The sequence below is a fragment of the Chelmon rostratus genome, chromosome 2, assembly GCF_017976325.1.
Source record: "Chelmon rostratus isolate fCheRos1 chromosome 2, fCheRos1.pri, whole genome shotgun sequence".
Taxonomy (NCBI): domain Eukaryota; kingdom Metazoa; phylum Chordata; class Actinopteri; order Chaetodontiformes; family Chaetodontidae; genus Chelmon; species Chelmon rostratus.
The window spans coordinates 18,426,302-18,446,281 of NC_055659.1; the positions used below are offsets into that span (position 1 = coordinate 18,426,302).

At 42.1% G+C, this 19,980-nt stretch overlaps 1 protein-coding gene across 2 annotated transcripts in view; it reads left to right on the plus strand.

Moving 5' to 3' along the window:
* Window positions 1-6,052: 6,052 nt before the first annotated feature.
* Window positions 6,053-19,980, plus strand: part of LOC121614377 (RNA-binding motif, single-stranded-interacting protein 2-like) — a 29,550-nt gene continuing 15,622 nt past the window's right edge. For both annotated transcript variants that reach the window (XM_041948227.1, XM_041948218.1), the window contains exons 1-2: window positions 6,053-6,177; window positions 18,170-18,336. In XM_041948227.1, coding sequence (XP_041804161.1) covers window positions 6,106-6,177; window positions 18,170-18,336 — 239 coding nt within the window. In that variant the 5' untranslated portion in view covers window positions 6,053-6,105. The remainder of the gene's footprint in view (window positions 6,178-18,169; window positions 18,337-19,980) is intronic.

Genomic DNA, 19,980 nt, shown 5'->3' on the forward strand with positions numbered 1-19,980 from the left:
AGGAAAGCAACAACAGTTCACTTACAAACACTTTGTTTCCTTTATTTTCCATTAACATGTTTAAATAATCAGAGGTACAGTAGTTTGGTATTCATAAACTTTATGAAGGTGGGCTCTGTTGGTTCAGCCCTCATTTGAAGGTAGCGTATACTGAGGTTGGACTAGAAAAGGGAGAGGGTTTTGGCAGTCAGGGGTCTGATGCTTGCCTTTGCCAAGGGTCCCTCAACCCTTTTGTTTAGTTTGCACTGGAGCCTTAATAAAAAGAAAATGTAAGAAATCTGATGGACGCTCATCTCACTTGCACCAACTTCCCTGCTTTACTAAATGCATGAAAATAAAAAAGAAATGTTACTAAGTCTACATTAACATACAACCCTGATTTAAAAACATCTGGACTCTGTGTAAAACAGAAATAATACAGAATGTAATCATTTGCAGACTGTTTTTGACTTATACGCACATGAAAACAGTATGAAGACAATATATATTTAATGTTTGACCTTATCAGCTTCATTGATTTGTAAGTATCTGCTTATTCTGAATTTGACAGGAGCAACAAAAGACTGGGAAAGGTGTGGAACGCTCCAAAAACACCTGTTTGGATCATTCCACAGGTAAACAGGTTGATTGGTAACAGGTGATAGTATCATGATTGGGTATGAAAGGAGCATCCTGGAAAAGGCTGTTGTCAGTAAACACAGTTTTTTGCATTTGTTTTGTCTGATTTTATTTATGTTTTGCACAGCGGCCCAACTTAAAAAAAATAAAATAATAAGAATAAAATAAAATAAAATGTATATTCACATTCACATGAAAAATACAAGAGAGATTAAAATGTGCAAACAACATTTATTTGTTTTGAGGTTTCTTTGTCTGCCGTTCCCCTCAAGCCTTCCTCACCAAAACTTCCTCTTTCACGCTCTCCCTAAAAAACACATTCCAGCCACAGGGAACGCTTGACTGATTGTCTGGTGTGTGAGTGTGTGTGTGGTCCGTTCAGCAGACGTGTAAAAGTAAATTCCCTCACGTGAAGCGAACACACACATCCATCGGTTGTTTGTGCTGTCCAACACACGATTTTACCATTTCTTATTCACCACAACAGGGATTGTGGCACCACTAACTAGTCAGGTGAATGACTGGATGACTGGTTTATGGCTAATAACATCATGAATAAACACAAATAAAAATTTGTTTGCAGAGATTCTGGATGATTCAGCACTTTCTGATGTAAAACAGGTGTAAATATGTAAAAAAAAAAAATAAAGGTCTACTTGGTAAAAAAATGGTAAAAATGTTTTTTTTAACTTTCACCCTTAAGTAGCGAGCGCTGCCTTTCCCACGCAACTCTGAAATGTTGACTTTTAAAACTGAACCTTTCCCTCTTCCCTCCATTTTCCCACTTGTATATGTTCAACCACCGTTTGCTGTCTTTCTCCCTCTGTTCGCCATTCTGACCTTGAACCCCACACTGACAGTCTCAATGACCGAGCCCCTCACTCACACATGAACTCCCTGAACTCTTCCACGCCATTCATTTCCACCTTCCACCACGCACACAGGCTCCCCTTCCTCCCAAACAACAGCTCACTTTGAAGACAGAGGTTCACCCCCACAGCATTGATGCTGTTGTGTGTGTGTGTGTGTGTGTGCGTGCGTGCGTGCATGCGTGGGTGGGTGTGTTGGCTGTTAATGCAGGCAAAGGGTGGAAGGGTGGTGTTTCCTCATGTGCTGTTGTCCTTAAATAGGTTGTTTCTGGGTGGTATTTGTAGCTGTTCTGTTGTGTTTTATGATGAAGTTGCTAATAAAGATTATCTTTGTATCACATTAAGTTTCCTTTATTATTTTACATAACAAGAGGAAGAAGAATGTTTCAACAGAAAACTGGAGCAGATGAAGTTTTATGGAATGACCTTTAGCCTGTGGTTTGAAACACTTGAATGCTGGGTTCACTCCCACATCAAGGTGCTAATAAATTAAACTGAAAAAATGAGGCGATGCACCATCTCTTCTATCCCCGGGACACACCATTCGGCATCTTGCTTATACACACACTTACAAGCACGGATGTACACAGAGGACATTACACTGACTTTCATTTCCCAGATACTTATGTTAACCCAAGCCTTCACCCTAAAGTTGAATGATTTAGGTTATGGGAACTTGTATGTTCCCAGAAGGATTTCCTACAATGTAACTTCATGAACAGATTCAGGTCCCCAGAACATGGGTAATACACATCCACACACACACACACGCACACACACACACACACACACACACACACACACACACACACACTGCTTCACTACCCTAGAGGTAACAGGGCCAGAACACTTGGGATGGAGGGGGCTGGATTACCTAGCAACGAGCCTGTTGACGTCCAAACAATGTTCATGTCGTCAAAGTGGCTGGTTGTGCCAGACTGAGGTTCTGCTCAGTGCAACAATGTCACTGGTGTGTTCCTAAAAGCAGACAGAGGAACAGCCCACAGACAGGCTGCCGGACTGGGTGAAACAGACACCAACGCAAAGTGCTTACAGTGCTAATTCATAGAAATACTGTTCACACCGCTGTGTTTGTCATTTTATGGTCCGTAGAGAGGGCTCGCAGAGCTCTCCGCTAAGTGAAGAAAGGAGAAGGATCTGCTGGCCAGGAGACGCAGCAAATTTGACTAATTCTACAACTGGCTGAGGTCTTTTATGAAACCTAATAAATGCACATGGGATAATGTGCAAGATGATGCCTGTTTTTGAGAACTCGTCATCCTAAATTATAGTATTTATTTGGAAAAATCTGTACAAATGATGTTCAGTTTCACTTTGTTCCGGGACTGATTCATACTCTACATTCTAAACTGCTTCTTTGCATCTGTTCTGAGCTACAGGCAAGCTGCACAGGCAAACTTTAGTTTTGAGGATTGGCAAGGTCGTCCAGCTCAGCTCCCTCATTTGAATAAGAGGCACATGCATTCTGAGGGGAAGTCAGCTCTGCCCACCAGTTATAGAGAAATCAAAGTGCGCTGTGAGACTGTGGTTATCCATCTCAACAGTCTCCTTGCTCTTTTAAAAGTCACATTTGGTGTCACCTCTGTACATGATGGGGAGCAATGCATATGAATCATATTTTTTCTTGCAGGGTTTTTGCATACTGCACCATAAATTATACAATTATGATTTGTGCTATTCATAGTGAGTTTCCATGCTGCATAGGTGCAGCACAGGACTTGCAAGTTACATAATTCAGTCTAGCCTGAGATACCAAGAGTAGCTGAAAAGCTTTGTAGTGAATTTAATGCCCATTGCTTTGTAGTTTAACCACTGCTGATTATTTTGAATGCCACTGCATCTTAGGCATCAGGTTTCAGCTGCCATCTGTGTTGGGATACATCTCCCAGCCAATCACTGGCAACAGGAGAAAGTGGAAAGGCATTTAAATATAGCAGAAGTAGATAAGACGCCAGAGTCACCGACCAGGCACCCGTGGATAAAACATGAAAGGTAACTTCAGGACACCGCTCATTCACACTCTGGTGGCAAATGTTTAGGTTTAGTAGCCTATGCTTGTGAGTCTGCTGTTTAACAGCTTTCGTCTGTGACCTTCAGAGGAAACTGCAGGGCATCGTCAATGCACCAGCACCAGATGCACCGGTCCTACCGCATTAAACCATGACCAGTCCACAGACCACTGGATCATGCAGATGTTTATTTTAGACCATTTATGAGACATTATCTCTCTAATAGCCTGGGCTTAGCTGATGGTTCCCCTTGACTGCACCCTCAAGAGTTTTCACTTTGTCTGATTCAGTGTCTCTTGCATGAGACTGCTCTGCATCAGTGTTGTGCTGCATAATTAATCACATCACATTAATGGAAGAAGTAATGTCATGTTGCATGGGAGGAAAGCAGCAGGATCACCAGCAGTGGTTTGACTTCTGATCAGCGGCTGCTGCTGTGCATTAAGCTTGGACACTAAGTCCATACAGCCCAAAGCAATGTTTTCACCAGTGTATTTACACAAATACCTGCGGATACCATATGGAACAAGAATATAATTAAAGTGTTTTAGATAAAAGAAATCCAGCTTCCTGAGAAAAAATGAAAAATGAGAAAATATAGGCTGTTGTTACAGACATCACAGATGTAAACCAGCTGCATTCTACCGCAGGCTAGTTGGCCGTCACAAGGTAGGCAGTCACGACACAAACAAGTGGAACATATCGCCACAGTGTTTCTGCATAGACCTCGATCTGCATACAAGATACTGAGCTTGATGTATTTTTTGCCACTTGCTATGTTTTCATCTTAAAGGTAATGATGAGGAAATGACTGGAAAAGAAGGGGCTGTGGTAAAGGAAAACCTTAATAATGACATTATGAAAGGTTGGGTAGGTCTGGACGCTAATCTCAGATTTTCAATTACAGAGGTGCACCTTTCTCATTGACATTCATTATAGAAAAGCAGGTTATGTGTGCTATCTTTCTTTGCAGCAATGAAGTGCTTAATAAGTAATCAGTACACTGACAAGCAGATTCAATACATTTTACACTATTTTTGGGATATAAAGATTGGCAGTGTGGAGTTCTCAGACTGGCAAAATTAGATTCAGCTAAATGGATAATTGCATTAAGTAGGAGAATGTTCATAAATGTTAATATATGGTGCAGATAAAACAGAATGAAAGGGTCAAAACAGAAAGCAGAGCTATTTGATGCCATCTTTACATTTGGAAGTGCTCCATATGCAGTAAAGACTGGCTTTGATTAGATCAACTGTTTGAACTTTTATATTCCGGTTAATCAAGGGAATTTTTACAATACAGAATCCACAGCTAGGACGTCTGATGGATGATATTGTTTGTATTGCAGATTTCTACAACAAGGTTAAAGACTGCCCCGCAATCAATACAAACAAACAAAAAGGGAAGGTTAGGCAAGCAAAAGAAGAGGACAGCGGCAAGAACAAAGCAGCTACACACACTCTGGTTGGGTTAAAAAGTGGTGGAGTTTTTCTACCCTGACTTTATACCATGCCCTTATCACAGATGACGACTCTAAATGCTGTCATCAGCATTTGACCTGCACCGATTCAATAGTGTTGAAGAGGAGACACAAAATATGACTTGGAAAAACATGCAGGCTCAAATTGCGTGAATTTATTGAAGCCTTTACAATCTCTTACACTCTCTTACACTCTTTTGATTTTATCTTGGCTGTGAATTCAACATCGCCTGGTTGTAATACACATAAAAACCTGTCCACTAATGCCTGTGCATATGCAAAGTTATTCTTACATACACCAAAAAGTGCAACGATTTTAGCTTCTTATAGGCTGTTCCTATTAGTGGGAGTCAATGGTGCGTTTAGAGGATTTTGTAAATATGCACCCCAGTATTAAATGCTGTACTTTTGGCAGTATATTTTTATGACAATATTTCTTACAGTTCTTTGTGGCAATATAGATTTCTTTTACATATTTTTTCTTTTATATGGTCCTTGTATAAATTGTAGCTGCTTTTATTTTGTATTTCTCTATTCTGTTTTTATCTTTTTCCTACTGAATTTCCCTGGCTGGGGATTAATAAAGTCTTATCTTATCTTATCTTATTAAATATGGAGTATTAGATGTAGTTTAATGTGAGATTTGAATGCAAACAATCAGGATTTTTGGAAGCTTGCTTTTAAAGGAGACAACGCCCAGATTAAATGAAGTGAAGTGAGGTCAAGCAGTGAATTAAGGACCCCCAGACAACAAAACATGGCCGACCATAACTTGATTTTACAAGCGTTTTGTCCTAAGAGTCGCAATTTTGACAAGCCCCTTCCCTCGTTACTCTTTCACATCGCCCCCCCGGTGAGAGAAACAACAGTGGGCGGTGAATGAAGCTGAGCAAATCCCCCCCTCCTCTTCCCCGTGGGCCCCCCTGCAGCCGCGCGAAGGAGCCCTGAAGTAGCCCAGGGGCCGGCGGCGGGGGCCCCCGTCCTGCCGCAGCAGCAGCACCACTTGCAGTCAAGCAGCGGGACTCCAGGCACTCACTTCCCCAGCTGCTGACGTCAGCTGGCAGCCTGGGCTGTGCTCGCCGCTCCGGACATAGCGCCGAGAAAAATGCTGCTCTCCGTACCGCCAAGGGCAGGAATCAACCCATACAACGGCTACAACAGCAGAAACAGCAAAAAGGTAAACGCTTTGGGGATTTTCTCTCATTTTCGGCTTGTTCGCCCTGCAGGGCAACACGCCCGTGTGTGTGTGTGTGTGAGTCGCGACTCCACCACCTAAAAAAAAAGAAAGAAAAGGCTTGTGACAGTGAGCTGCAGTGTCCTTGAAAAGCGAACCGTGGTGGGTTTAAGTTGAGACTTGTCGGGGTGAACGGACAGTTTCCAGAGCCGCCGCCGCCGCGCTCCGCCGTGTGTGTGTGTGTGTGTGGGAGATCTGCCACCGCTCGGTCCTGTCATGTTGGCCGCCCGCTGTTTTTATGTAGTAGTATTTTTTGCGTGTGTGCTCGTACAGTGGGGGTGTCGACAGGGCTCCGCTCACCCGTTTGAAAAAGTCAACGGCGGAAGAGCAACTTTTATGGGCGACCGTGCCGCGTCGGGATAGCGCGTCTGCGTCCAGGATGTGTTGGTGGAGGTGGAGGTGGGGGTGGGGGTGGGGAGCGGAGGGAACATGTTACAAAATGAATTCTGCCGCTGCTCCTCCGCGAGCTCCGGACGCTCCTACCCAGCGTCTCATCGGCTCCTCATTGTCTCCACGGCCGCCTAAGTTTGCAAAGTTTTTTTTTCTCTCCCTCTCTTTCTCTCCTCGTTTCCCATCTGAAAGCGGAATATGCCCCACCCCTTGAAAAATCCCACCACACCATGATGACTACATTCCCAGAATTATGAATCGTGCTCCGGTGGGCGCGTTCAGCGGTGACATTGTCACCTTTGCAGCCTGTGTGTGAGGGCAGGGTGGTCTCACACGCATGCACGAAACAAGGTCTGATGACATAAGGAAAACAATCTAATACCTAAATTGCTTAAAAGTGCTAAATTATGGAGGTTGCTGGTGGCAGAGCTGCATTTTCTGCATTTATTGAACTTTTCTGCCTCCTGAAATCCCTTTTCCAGAGGTTGCACCTTGTCATGTGCCTCCTCTCTGTGGACCACAGTGGCTTAGAAGTGATGGCGAAGGCTCCTCCATCATTCATGGTCATATAACGCTGTGATTTGACCTCCGCTGGAATCGCAGGAGCTCCTCCTGTGCTGCAGAGCGCTCCTGAACTCCTAAATGGCATTTTGAAAGTGTGTGTGGACATATTGTCTTTCTGTGATCTTGGGCACCGTCTGGCTGCTCATCCCTCCCAGATCTCATGTCAACACTGCTGTCTGTCTGAGGAAAACAGCGTTGGATTGTTTGTTCCACACACACACACAAACACACAAGATGCAGTTTATTAGTTTATTTCAATGAGCTCACGTCACATCTTGACTGAATATACATGTCAGGTCGGACCTGATGGCATTGCTATGTGGAGACTTTTGAAAAACAGTTCCTTCCCTAAACTATCAAAGCAAAGCATTTTTAGCTCAGCTGAGACGGATAAAAAATGTTGAATGTCACTTTTTAAAAGGAAGTACAGTGTATGAGCAATCAGGAGAGCAGTCTTGTGAGTGTCGGCGCTCGCAGTTTCATGCTCTTCATTTGGTCCCTGTCATTTCTGACCGCTTGTATAATAAATGCATAATGTAGTATGGATAAACTGGCCATTTTGTAGGTAACCGTTCGATGTGGATGCAGTTAGTCCAAGTTTAGGATTGATCATGTTTTGACAAGATTCTGCTTTTTAAGTGTTATGTATTATATGAACTCAACCAGTTTCGACTAAGTTCTGCAGTATAAGCATAAGAGCTGCAAAGATTAGCTCATAGATCAGTCAGTTAATATTAGATAACATTCTGCAGCTGCATTGGAAATCGTTTAATCGTTTCAGTACGTTTTTAAACTAAAATGCTGGTTCCAACTTTTCTAATATGGGGTTTATTGCTTTTCCTTGTCATATAGTAAACATAACTTTATGTTTTAGACTGATTGCCGGGCAAGAAACTTGCAGAAGGCACTTTGGGCTCTTGGAAGTGGTGATGGGCCTTTTTCACTGCTCTTTAATATTTCATAGACTAAGCAGTTCACTGAATATTCAACAAAATAATTGGCAGATTCATCGATGGTGAAAGTTGTTGTTAGCTGCAGCCCTAATGAGCCTTGGGTAACTAATTGTTGTTTGATATTTCAGACGTTGGGCGAATTAAAGGAAAATATTTGACACTGTGGGAAGCAATCTTCTCGCTGAGAAGATTACAGAAACTGTCTCGTCCGCACGCTAAATATGAAGCTACAGCCAACAGCTGGCCAACTTTAGCATGATACTGGAAATGGGGGAAAGTTAGCCTCCTCTGGCCAAAGGTTTTTTTTTTTTCTCCCCCAAAACAGAAGCTAATGCAGCACCAGGGCAGTTATTTTCATTTCAAGGATCAGCCTGTAAGGACAGCGTGGCTCTCAACCGTATGCTTTCAGCTGCTGATTGCCTGTAATAGAGTTATTACACAAGGTTATTAGTGTCTGAATGAGTGTAATCTCTTCTAAGATCACACAAAATACCACCAGGTGAGTTTTCCGGGGACTGTGATAATGTAATGTCATGCAAACGGACTGATTAAAGAATATAAATGATGAAATATACAATAAAGAAAAAACTTTATTGATCCTACACAAGGACAGCATGACAGCAGCAGAGCCTTCAAACTAGAATATATATATATATATATATATATAGAGAGAGAGAGAGAGGCTGTCATAGGCTGTAAACACTGTACAGCCTTTGATTTGATTTGACGATGTGAATTATGAACATCTGCTACGTACAAATGAGCCATGATAGAAATGAAAGAGGTATTAAAGGAAGGCTGTAAAAGGAGGTGAAGTTTTCCCCTCCAGTAGTTTCAGTGGTCCCTAGCGCCTCTATTTTGTGGAGCCAAAGTTCACAGAGAGGTCAAGTTCCTGTGTTGTGATTCCTAACATTTCCTCCTGCCGCCTCCACCTCCTTCTCGTTCTTTTCTATCTCTCGCTCACATTCTGCCGTACCGGAGCTGCACGAGTACACAAAATAAAAGTCTGATCGCAAAATAAACACGCAGGCGGCTGAGAAAAGCGCTCTTTGTGTGCGTGCGAGGTGATTGCCGAGCCCGACGACGAAAAGGTGTTTGGTTTCTGTTGTGCCTGAAGCCAGCTGCTCCTCCCCTGACTCAGCACCTCATTTCCTCCCTCAAATAAATAGAATTAATGTTCTCAAATCGAATTTGGCCGGTTTCCGTGTAAAGCTTCCTGGATGGAAAAATAACAGGAGGCGGCTTGTCGCCTCTCAAGGTATCACGCGTCGCACTCTGGGCCTCGTCGAATGGCTTGTGTTCGTACTTGTCAGTCAGATTTTTGTTCTCATCTTGGCGGGAATCCTTTTCAACAAATGTCAACTTACTGCTGTGATTTAAAGATCTGGGTGCCTCAGCACTCTGTTGGATCAAAACACAACGAGATATGAAAAGAAATGAAAGAAACACATTAACTGGAGCATTAAATTGTGACACGGATGAAAAAGGTCTCGCTAAAAAGGCCATTCGGACATGGCAGAGCTGCACATGTTTCCCAGAAATCGGTGATTTCACCCTTTCCCTTTTAACTGCGCCTTCAGACGTCACCTAATTCTTGCTAGTGCTTTTTTAGAAAGAGCATTTTTTTTTAAACTTTTGTGACATTGCTCGTTGCTCGAATTTCAAACCATGCTTCCAAATTTGTTGGTTAAAAAGCTCACACACCGACAGACAGGCAGACGTTTAGGAAAGATGGATTTTTACTTTGGTTGTAACACCAAACTACATGCCTGTTGCTTCAGAGGCTTAGGCACCATCTCAAATCGCTGACTGCCACTGTATTCAAGGAATGAGACATTCATTTTCTATTCTCGTTTCTATGGCTTTTTTCTGTGAAGCACTCGGTGCATGTGACTTCTTTGTCGTAAAGCACTTCTGGTATGAAAGGCGCTATACAAACAAAGTTTATTATTAACTCAGATTTGTCACGTGGCTCATTAGCTGGCCAAAAAAAAAAAAAAAAAATCCACAATAATTTTACAAAAACGTTGCAAGCATATATATACAGTATATATGTATACACGTATATACACACACACACACATACAGTGAGTTATGGCACAGGGATTAGCCTACATAATGGCTGCACATAATAATGGATTCATATAATGATTCTAACTGTTTGACCTCTGCAGCTTTGGTGAATAAAATCATGCGCTTAACAGTTCACAGGTAAATTGTCCAGTCACAAGGGTTTATTTGGAGCAGGCAGTGATTAATCACGCCGCTCACCAACACTGGAGGTAAAAGCATTTTAAAGAAACAAGCAGCCCGCTATGAGACTCCCTTTTATTAGTAAATCCTTTTTATTTGGGTGAGCTGACAGATTTGGTTGAGCTGGTGCTTGAAGAAGAAAAATGATTCAGACGTTTGAAGCACATTTCTTTGTGATTTGTGATTGTAAAGGTTTTTCATTCCTTTTAAATGGTTATTAATTAGCGCTGTCTTGTTCCCAAAGATGGATCAGTGCTCATCAGGATGAATAATTGTGAGCTCACGTTGAGCAAAAAAAACACGGTGAAGATAATTTTAGCCGAAGTGGCGCTGACCTGGACGTGGACGTGTGGAAAATTTTGCGGGATCTGTCAGATAATGTAATGACAGATTTGTGTTACCACAAAGAATTTGGAGATGAAGTGCAAGAGTGGAAAATGTGCAGCAGACAGATGTGCTATGATACAGATATGATGTTGATGACCTGCAGAATAACAAGTAAGATCAATTATTAATAACAGGAGTGCAGATCAGTTTGTGGGGTTATTGGTGATCAGAGGTGTGAGTGGCATCAGCTGCTGTAAAGCTACTGTTTAATACATTATTATTATTATTATTATTATTATTCAAAAATGATAATCATTCAGTTTGACCTGGTAAACACAGCATCATCGTAGGGAAATTCAATGAAATTTGGTGAGTGGGGGCAAAACCTCTGTGGCGATATTTGTCGTTTTTCCCTTTTTTTGCTTCACCACGTTGTTTACATACAGTTTTACTGCCATATGTTACCCTACAGATGTCGGCATTCGAATCAGCCACCGTCTAATCTCAAAAGTCATCAGTGTCAAATGTCAGATGTCAAGTGTTCTTGAATTGCACCAACGAGGAGGTTTTTCCAAACGCTCCCCGATTGTATTGTTTTACCCAGCAGCCACAGGGTAACTCTGACCAAAAACTTCAGTGTTCAGTGTGATTGATTACTGTACCAACAGTCTGTCAAATTCAGTCCAAGCCTCTGCAAGTGTATTTTCCGATCATACTGACATGAACTGAAACCAGCTGATGTCTGCGAAGTTGAAAATCAATCTGAAAGCACATGCTATAGGGGCAACAACATGACGCGGTGTCCTTAAAACAGAACTTTGAGAGCATGACACTGAAATAAAAAAAAGCATCTATTTAAAGCATTTAACATTTGGCCGCACCCAGTCATTGCACCTTATTAACATTCCAGCTAAAACACGCATTTACTAAACATTAGCAATCTACGTGTCTACTGATGAGTGTTTTGCATTCAAAATTCAAATCAACAATGATGGTTTGACTAAAACCTGGAATTGAAGACATGACGTCTCCACTGAACAGGACAACAACCGTTACGAATGACAGGAGAATCAAGTTCATTTTGAATAAGATTTTTTATATATCAACACATAAGTATTTCGATCAGTGCTGCTCTGAAAATGAAAAATTACTTTGGAAAAACAGATACTAGGGTTGGGCGGTGCTTCCTAAATCAATGTTTATTAAAATCAAATCGAAAGCATATGGATGTGATATTCTCCTCGCAGTGCAGCTTTTTAGCCTTGTAGCTGGTTTTGCTTTGGCTTTGCAGCCCGCTCGTTGATAGTGTGGTTGAGTCTCACAGCTCTCATTAATCATATATTTACAACAGTACACAGTAGCTTGATCACTAAATTGGTAATTTCAATGTCAAATTTAAAGCCCATTATGAATCCAGACAATTCATTTCTATTGAAAAGAAGGTCAGAGTTTGCTTGCGCTTTAATGGCGACTGAAGAGTTGCAATAGAGTTAAATTTTAAGAAAATGTTGGCTAAATTAATGGACACCCACCAGTAGAGTTAGAACAATAACTGCGTTTTGATGCACATGCCGGTCGCTATGTAACAAGACATCGCATTAAAGAAATATGCTTGTTAATTCTTCTCCGCGACAGGAAATGCATCGCATACACAAGTAATTGCTGTTTACTGGGTTGCTTTTGCACTTGTGTGTTCTGCTGCAGTGAGTCTATCCTCACTGAACTGTCCCGCACAGTCACCTTTGTCCTTCTGGCCCTCCGCCAGGTATATGTTTATCTATCTCTTTGTTTAATGTGTAAGATGTTTTGGATCGGTCCCCAACTTCAGTGCCAACGGCATGAACCAGCCAAGGTGAACAGGTAGAGTGGGAGACAGAGTCCTTGGAGAAAGCACAGCTGTCAGAAATCCGACGCCAAGTACTGCAGTGATGCCAGACGCTCGGTGTGCCTCGCATTTTGTTAGATCTGTGGCTGAGCCGAGGGCCTGCGTTTGTAGGTATCTGTTTCCAAGCTCCCCGGCTCTGGCCACCGGACCCGGCTTTAAAGCCACGCATGCATGCGCATTTGCGTCAAGTCGCGATCGGCAACATTGACAGGCAGACGGTTTGAAGATTAATAGGGGCTTATGGAAAGACAGAAGGAAGGGGAGGGTTAGAGACAGAAAGGAAGGAGGATTCAGGTACGAGTCTGGACGTGAGCTCTGTGTCCCTGTCACCTGGTTGGAATGCAGAGCTCTTCGTTCATGTGATAAGATCAGGAACAGACACAGACACAGAGGATTTCCTGCCTGCCACCATACTGCAGCTTACCGATTTACTAGACACACAGTCCTCACCTAACCCTCGGCGAACATAAAAAGACTCATTTACATTTTCCATCGATTGTATCCAACGTCCTTATACCTGTACCTTTTGTTTTCTCTGTGTGGCCTTGTATTGATGCTTGAAGAAGAAAAACGATTCAGACGTATTGTATTATAGAATCTGTTTAGATGTAGTTTGACACATTAGTAGTTAAATACATTTTCGGCCCGATTATTTGTGTCCACATTGCAAACAGGAAATGATGTGTTTTTTACAATTGAACACCAAAATGTTTGTTGATGCTTCAGAAGTGAAGCGAGTAAATATCGAATGAATTCTCCCATGACTCATTTTTCTTGTTGGTCCTGAATTGGAGCGAAGTGGCAGCACAGCAGCATGACTCCGTTCAAGCTGGAAGCTGCGTCCTCACTCAGCGAGGCTGTAAATCTGTGCGTTCGTATGCAGAAGTCGGGTCAGCTGGTCAGACAGTCGTGCCTCTTTCCTGCTGAAGACGGGCACTCCAGTGGGGAGCAGGCAGGCCGGACGTGGGAAGGCGGGCGGACCCCCCAACAGTCAGGAAATCCATGGAATTCTGTGGGTCAAACCGGGGTCGACTAGAGAAGCCCCACAGGGCGAGAGAGATAAAAACGGTGGTGGAGGGACACAAAAAGAGGGTTGGATATCTAAAACAGAAGGGCTGCAGAGGTGTACAGCAGTGTTTAGGGGTCACATGAATAAATAACTGATTGTGTATTTTAGTGTAAAAATGTACATTTTTGATGTGCTGAGAGATAAAAGTCAGTCAGTCCTGCAGTGTTTGAGAAAGACACTTCCTGGCGGCTTCAGAGTATCAGCGTAAGTTTACATCAAGATCGAGGAAATGGTTTTATTTATAGGATGTTCTTGATTTTTATCTTTAGCTTGGTCCTAAAAATATCCAGTGATATTTCTGAGCCTTTTGTTATGAAGTCGGAGCAGTTCGGCCACATTGAAAGCATTTCTGTCTTAGCTGAACAAGTCGTCAGAAGTGTTTTAGACTGTTTAATTACATTTGAATTTTAAGTGTGAAACTATTTCTGTTGGAAAAGCGTTTTTTCTCAAGTGTCACATTCTCACTTTGTGTGTTGTCCTGAAGTCTCATCAAAAAGCCATAAGTTGCCTCCCGAGGTTCAGGTTTCAAATGCTTCTAAAGTGGCGTCAGTGGTAGGAAATACCTATAGACTGTAATGCCTGGACTGTCTCTTAACACTAGAAAGCCATTAGAATATGCAATTAAAGGAACTTCTTGTCATCTGATTTACTTAAGTTTTCTGGAGGATTAATCAGACGCACTTTGGTTTTAAATGATACTGAATGAAAGGATTGTGTCAGTGCTTGAACGATTACTTGTTCAATCGAATTAACAGAAAATGGATTTACATTTTGGATTTTTTTGTAATTGCTGAATTAATTTATACAAACTTTCACGGTCTCCATTTTCTCAAATGCAATGCTACTGATCAACCAATAAAAATAAATAGATAAATAAATCAAGTGGACGAAAGACGTGTTTTTGCTGAAATAGCCTGAAAGGTAATCACCAATCACCATTTCAAGCTTTTGCACTTCAGATTTGATTAGTTCAGTTTGTGATGTTAAAAATGACATCTTTTAAGAAGATTAAAAACACTTTGTCAGGAATGTGACAATCAGGTGAATTTAAAGCTTAAAACGTCAAAGTACTTTTGTACTCGGGCAGCGTGATAAAGGCACTTACTCGATGTTTTTTATGTGAGAGTAAGTGTTATGTAAGTATCTGAGCATTTCCGTTGTACCAATTTCTTCACTAACGTGGCAATTTCTATGACATAGCAAAAGGCTCAGAGTCATCCATAAGATAGGTGACAAACATGTCTCAAGATCTAATGCAGCTCTTCAAGATTTTTACAATCAAGCATGCTATAGTGTGAGTATAAGAGTGTAAGTGTGTATGCGTGTGTGTGTGCATGCATGAATGCTTGCCGCTGCATGCATGCTTGTGTGTTTGCAGACTGGTGATTTAAGGGGTTGTGTTGCAATGATTTTGCTCCTGGTACAGTCTGGAGCTTGATTGGGACTTGGCACTCTGGTAAAGAGTGTGTGAATGAGATTATAGGCCTCTGCCGTCCTGTTCTTTCATTCACAAATTAGCTGCCTCCAAAAAGTTATTCATCATGAACTACACTGTGTCAAGTTAGATAAACTCCTACAGGCGGGCTTGTGCTGTGTTTGTGTGTTTTCCACTGGCCCTGAAAATATTCTGTTCACACAGAAACAAACAAACCCTTTTTTTGAATTAAATAGACGGTGCTTTTTGTATTATTTAAATTTACAGGGAATGGACAGTAGACATAAACGTGTACAAGATAATGCAGCTCAATTCAACAGCTCTGCAACAGTTGCTTTCCTGGAGAAGCCTATTGTGGACGATGTTGGTTGACACTGTCAAAAAGATGTTGATATTTAGGATTTATATTTGGGGTCGTCCTGGTAGCCTGCCAGGTCATTTCTGGTATACAGTGAGGGAATAAGTATTCAGCATGTCAACATTTCTTTCATTAAACATATTTCAAATGTGACTATTCACATTTGGTATTTACTCAGTTACTCAATAATTGTAACTTTCAGTCAAATCACACAGGAAAAAAAGCACTAACTCAAATCTATTTAATCCTTGGTGGAGAAGCCTTTGTTTGCAATGACAGCTTGAAGACTCTTTCTGTACAAAGAATCTAATCTCTCACAGTGCTCAGGTGGGATTTTGGCTCATTCTAGCTCACAGACAGTCTGAAACTCCTGAAGATTCCCAGACCTTTTTGGTGAATCTTGATTCAGTTAGTTCCACAAATGTTTTACTGGGTAAGCCTGGTGATTGATTGGGCCACTCCAACATCATCATTTTCTTCCTCTGGAACATGTTGACAGTGTCCTTTGAAGTATGTTTGGCTTGTTTTCCTGCTGGACAGTCCACCTGTGTCTCATCCTCATTGTTCTGGTGGATGGCAACAGATTCTTCTCTAGAATTTCGTGATACTTGGCTCCACTCCCCATACCACGAGGCTTCCACCTCTGAGCCTCGCTGTAGGTGTGGTATTTCAGGATCATATGCAGACTAATTTCTCCTCCAAATGTTATATTGTTGCATAAAAGTTTGATTTTTGCCTCATCTGACCACAGTACATCCTCCTAATGACCTTAACGATTTCTTTATCCGGGTAGTTTTATTGCGTTTGTACCAATGTCTGGTCTAGATTTCATGTGAAAAAACTGTTGAATACTTATTCCGATATATACACCAGAGAGCGGCTCGGTACGCATTTTTCCGTCCGAACATGACCACAGTCTGAGAGAGTAGTAACTGAGCCCGACTGTGTTGTGTTGCGTTCATGCATTGTTACGCACATAACGAACCCCAGCACTGAAAAGGACGTAGCCCAAAGCAGACAGGTCCTTCATTTTTCATACTACTATTTTTTCATTTTGATGTCCAGGAGGTCTGTGTGTATATCCTGCTGCTTATGCCATTTTACTTGTGGACTGTGTAAATATCCCTGGAATGAGAGAGATGAAAGGAAAGAACACACACTCCTGTTTTCTTTATTTTACTTTGAGCAGGCCTTCTCTCCATCTTGCCCAACACATGCAAACTTTTCAGGCTTCTTCAGCGGTAGAGGAAGGGAGGATTATCTGTAGAGAAATGAGGCTGTTGTTGAAGCGGCTGCCATGCTACTGGCAAAATAGAGGTCAGAGGGGCTGTCTTTGAGGGGCTCCATGCCTTATGGATGGTGTCTAATTAGCAGGATTGGTTATTGTTGCTGGTGGTCCTGGTGTGACCGTGGCTTCCTGCTGGGCTTTTCCTAAACACTGCCAGTCTGATCAGTGACCCTTCTCCTCTCTCCTGAAATTAACCCATTGTCCTCTTGTCGCCTCCATCCAATCAGCCCCTCAAGTGAGACTCTCCAGCCTCACATAAATGAGCTCAGTCAGACAGCGTATTTATTCTTATTCATAGGCAACACTGAATTAAAACAGACACAATGTTTGCAACTTCTGGCGAGCCTGGTCTCCACTCAAGTGTTGCTATTTATTGCCTGAGTCTTATTTGGAAAACAGCCAGTAGATCTATTCCTGGAGAGAGAAGGCTTTTTTTTTCTGCGTTCTTGTGTGTGTTGTTGATGTGGTTTCGTAAAGTGATAACGAAACCACATCCATCCCAATAAAAATATTCGTCTGCGTCGTTACACAATTTTTTGTTTGATTTCTCCAGGGAGGGCCACAGTCCCATAGTGAGATGAGATGACGCACTGATTATTGCACAATAGTCTTTCATGTTCTTGGCGGTGAGTCATCGACTAGTTGGCTGCCATATTTTACCACTAGTGTTCACCGGCTCTTCGTCCTCATGGACTGATGAAACACAACAACAGCCCAACGTAAAAAATGAGAGGGAACTTCAGCCGTGTTTCTGCCTCATTCTACTCAGAATCTTGTTAAATGTTAACCTTAAGATGCAGTTTGAGATGGATATGTCTGAAGGAAGTGTTGAGCCCAAGGGCCCTGCAAGTTTAGGATGGATAGAAATGCAACGAATGGCATTTAGAAATACCTGCTTTTACAAGCACATGTGAAATGAGACAGAGCTGCAGCATAAAAATGGTTCACATGCAGTCTATTATTTAATTTTTCATCATCAGACTGACTAAATGTTAGTTTTATATCTTCAGAGCTTTGGTTTTGAAATGCACCACAAGATATTTTTTTTTGTGGTTCCAAAAGTAAAAAAGAAGTTTCCCAACATGGAGAAAGCATAAGAGGCCCCTTTTCCCTATATGGAGTAGGCAGCCAAGAGGCCCCACATTCCCCTCAGAAAGCAGTATTGGTGAGTGTTGACATGAGGCCTGTGTGATATCATTTTTCGCAGCTCCCACATAATCATCTGTCTCTTGCAGGATTACTTTCTATCTCTCAACATCTCCTTTGAGTTTTTTCACACTTTGAATAATAACTAGCCTCGCTGTGCTTGCCCAGTGTTTGCTGGTGTTTGAAAATATCAAGTATTTTGGCAGCGGCTTCAGTTGCATGTTCACACACAGTAAACTTATTCCGATTCTTTCTTTCTTATTGCAGCAGGCCTATGTGTCCTCCGGCCACCAGATGGCGCCCCCCAGTCCCAACACCAACAGTAGTAGCAACAGCAGCGGCGGGGGAGGGGAACAGCTGAGTAAAACTAACCTGTACATCCGCGGGCTCCATCCGGGGACCACGGACCAAGACCTGGTCAAACTCTGCCAACCGTGAGTGATTTTCAAGCTTATTTCACCGGACGTGTTTTATTATACTTCCTGAACCTCAGGACTGCATTTAGCAGCGAGCCAGGCTAACTGTTTCTCCCCTGCCTCCAGTCTCTTTGCTCAGCTAAGCTAATCACCACAAGAGTGAGAGAGATAGCAAACAAACATATATTCCAAAATTGTTCTTTCAATTAGTGAAATATTAGCTAAATATGACTTTGAGGAAGAAGAAGTGAGTAAGACATGTCCATGGCTGGCATTAGAGCTTTTAGTTATGTTTGAGCCTTAGATAAGCAATGTACAGATGTAGCAGGTTTAGCAGTTATGTGTAGCACAGTACACAAACATGTAAAGGCTGAATGGATCAAAAAGACCACAGCAGCGGCCTCACATAGTCAATACTGAATCAGACTCCAGCTGGTAGAACATTCCAGTCCACCTTAACTGGAACAAGTTTTCTTCAGATAGTTATCGCTGACGGTACGTTGGAGAAAGAGTTCTCATGAGCAGATAACATCTGTGCTGTCTGGAGCCGTGCTCTTCATCTGCTGGACACATGAAATCAAATTGTGATGCGTCTGTGCCAGCGACAGCCGGGACCGGAGGCATCATGTTTTTTCGGTTGTTCACTCTCACTCTCGTGAAGGCAATGTCTCGGGAGAACCTGGTGGGAATTTCCTCAAATTTGGCACAAGCATTCACTTGGACTCAAGGAAGAATTGATTAGAGTTTGGTGGTCAAAGGTCGCTGTGACTACACAAAACACGTTTTTGGCCATAACTCAAGAATTTATACGCTGATTATGACAATATTTCACACAAACGCCTAATAGGATGAAATGATGAAGTGATGACATTTTATATCCAAAAGGTCAAAGATCAGCTTTACTGTGACATCACAATGTTCCGCAGATACACTTTGCTGGCCATTATTCAACCCCATGACTCAGGAACAGAAGGAGAGGTTGTGACCATATTTCACATTTGGTCAGATACTAATCTTGTGCGTCCACCTTGAAACTGTGCTGATTGGCGAAATCTTCTGTGCTGGTTGAAGATGTGTCATCCACGTTTTACAGTTTGTAGCTTCTTTGCAGAAACATCCATATTTGAAGCCTTGTCAACTGTTACTACTTTGTTTTCTGTCAGAATCAGCCTTGTTGGCCAAGCATGTGAACACACACTGTTTATTTTGTTTCCCTCAATGAACGTATACACTAATAGACATGCAGAAAAACAAGGACAACAGAGCTTAACAAAGTCAAGTCAAATAAATTTTATTTATACTATCCATGTGTCACAAATCAAATTTGGCATAAGGTGCTTGACAAGGACAAGGACATCTTCTGTCCTTAGACCAACAGCAGCCTCTGGGTCTGAAAAATGAAGTCAACAATGAAAGTGCCAAAAACTGCAGTTCCTTAAATGGCCACTTGAGGCTGGTTCCAAAAGCAAGTAACTCCCCCATATTAAAATGCCCAACTTTACAGCAAATACAGCATTTTTTAAAAGAATTTGCTGTAAATAATTTGGATAAGCCGGGAGGTTGGCGGAGTTAGGCAATGTCAAAATGGCGACGGCCAGAGCTGCTGTCATTGAGCTTCACAATGGCTCCTCAGAAACCTTTGGGTGATGTCATGGAAACTAT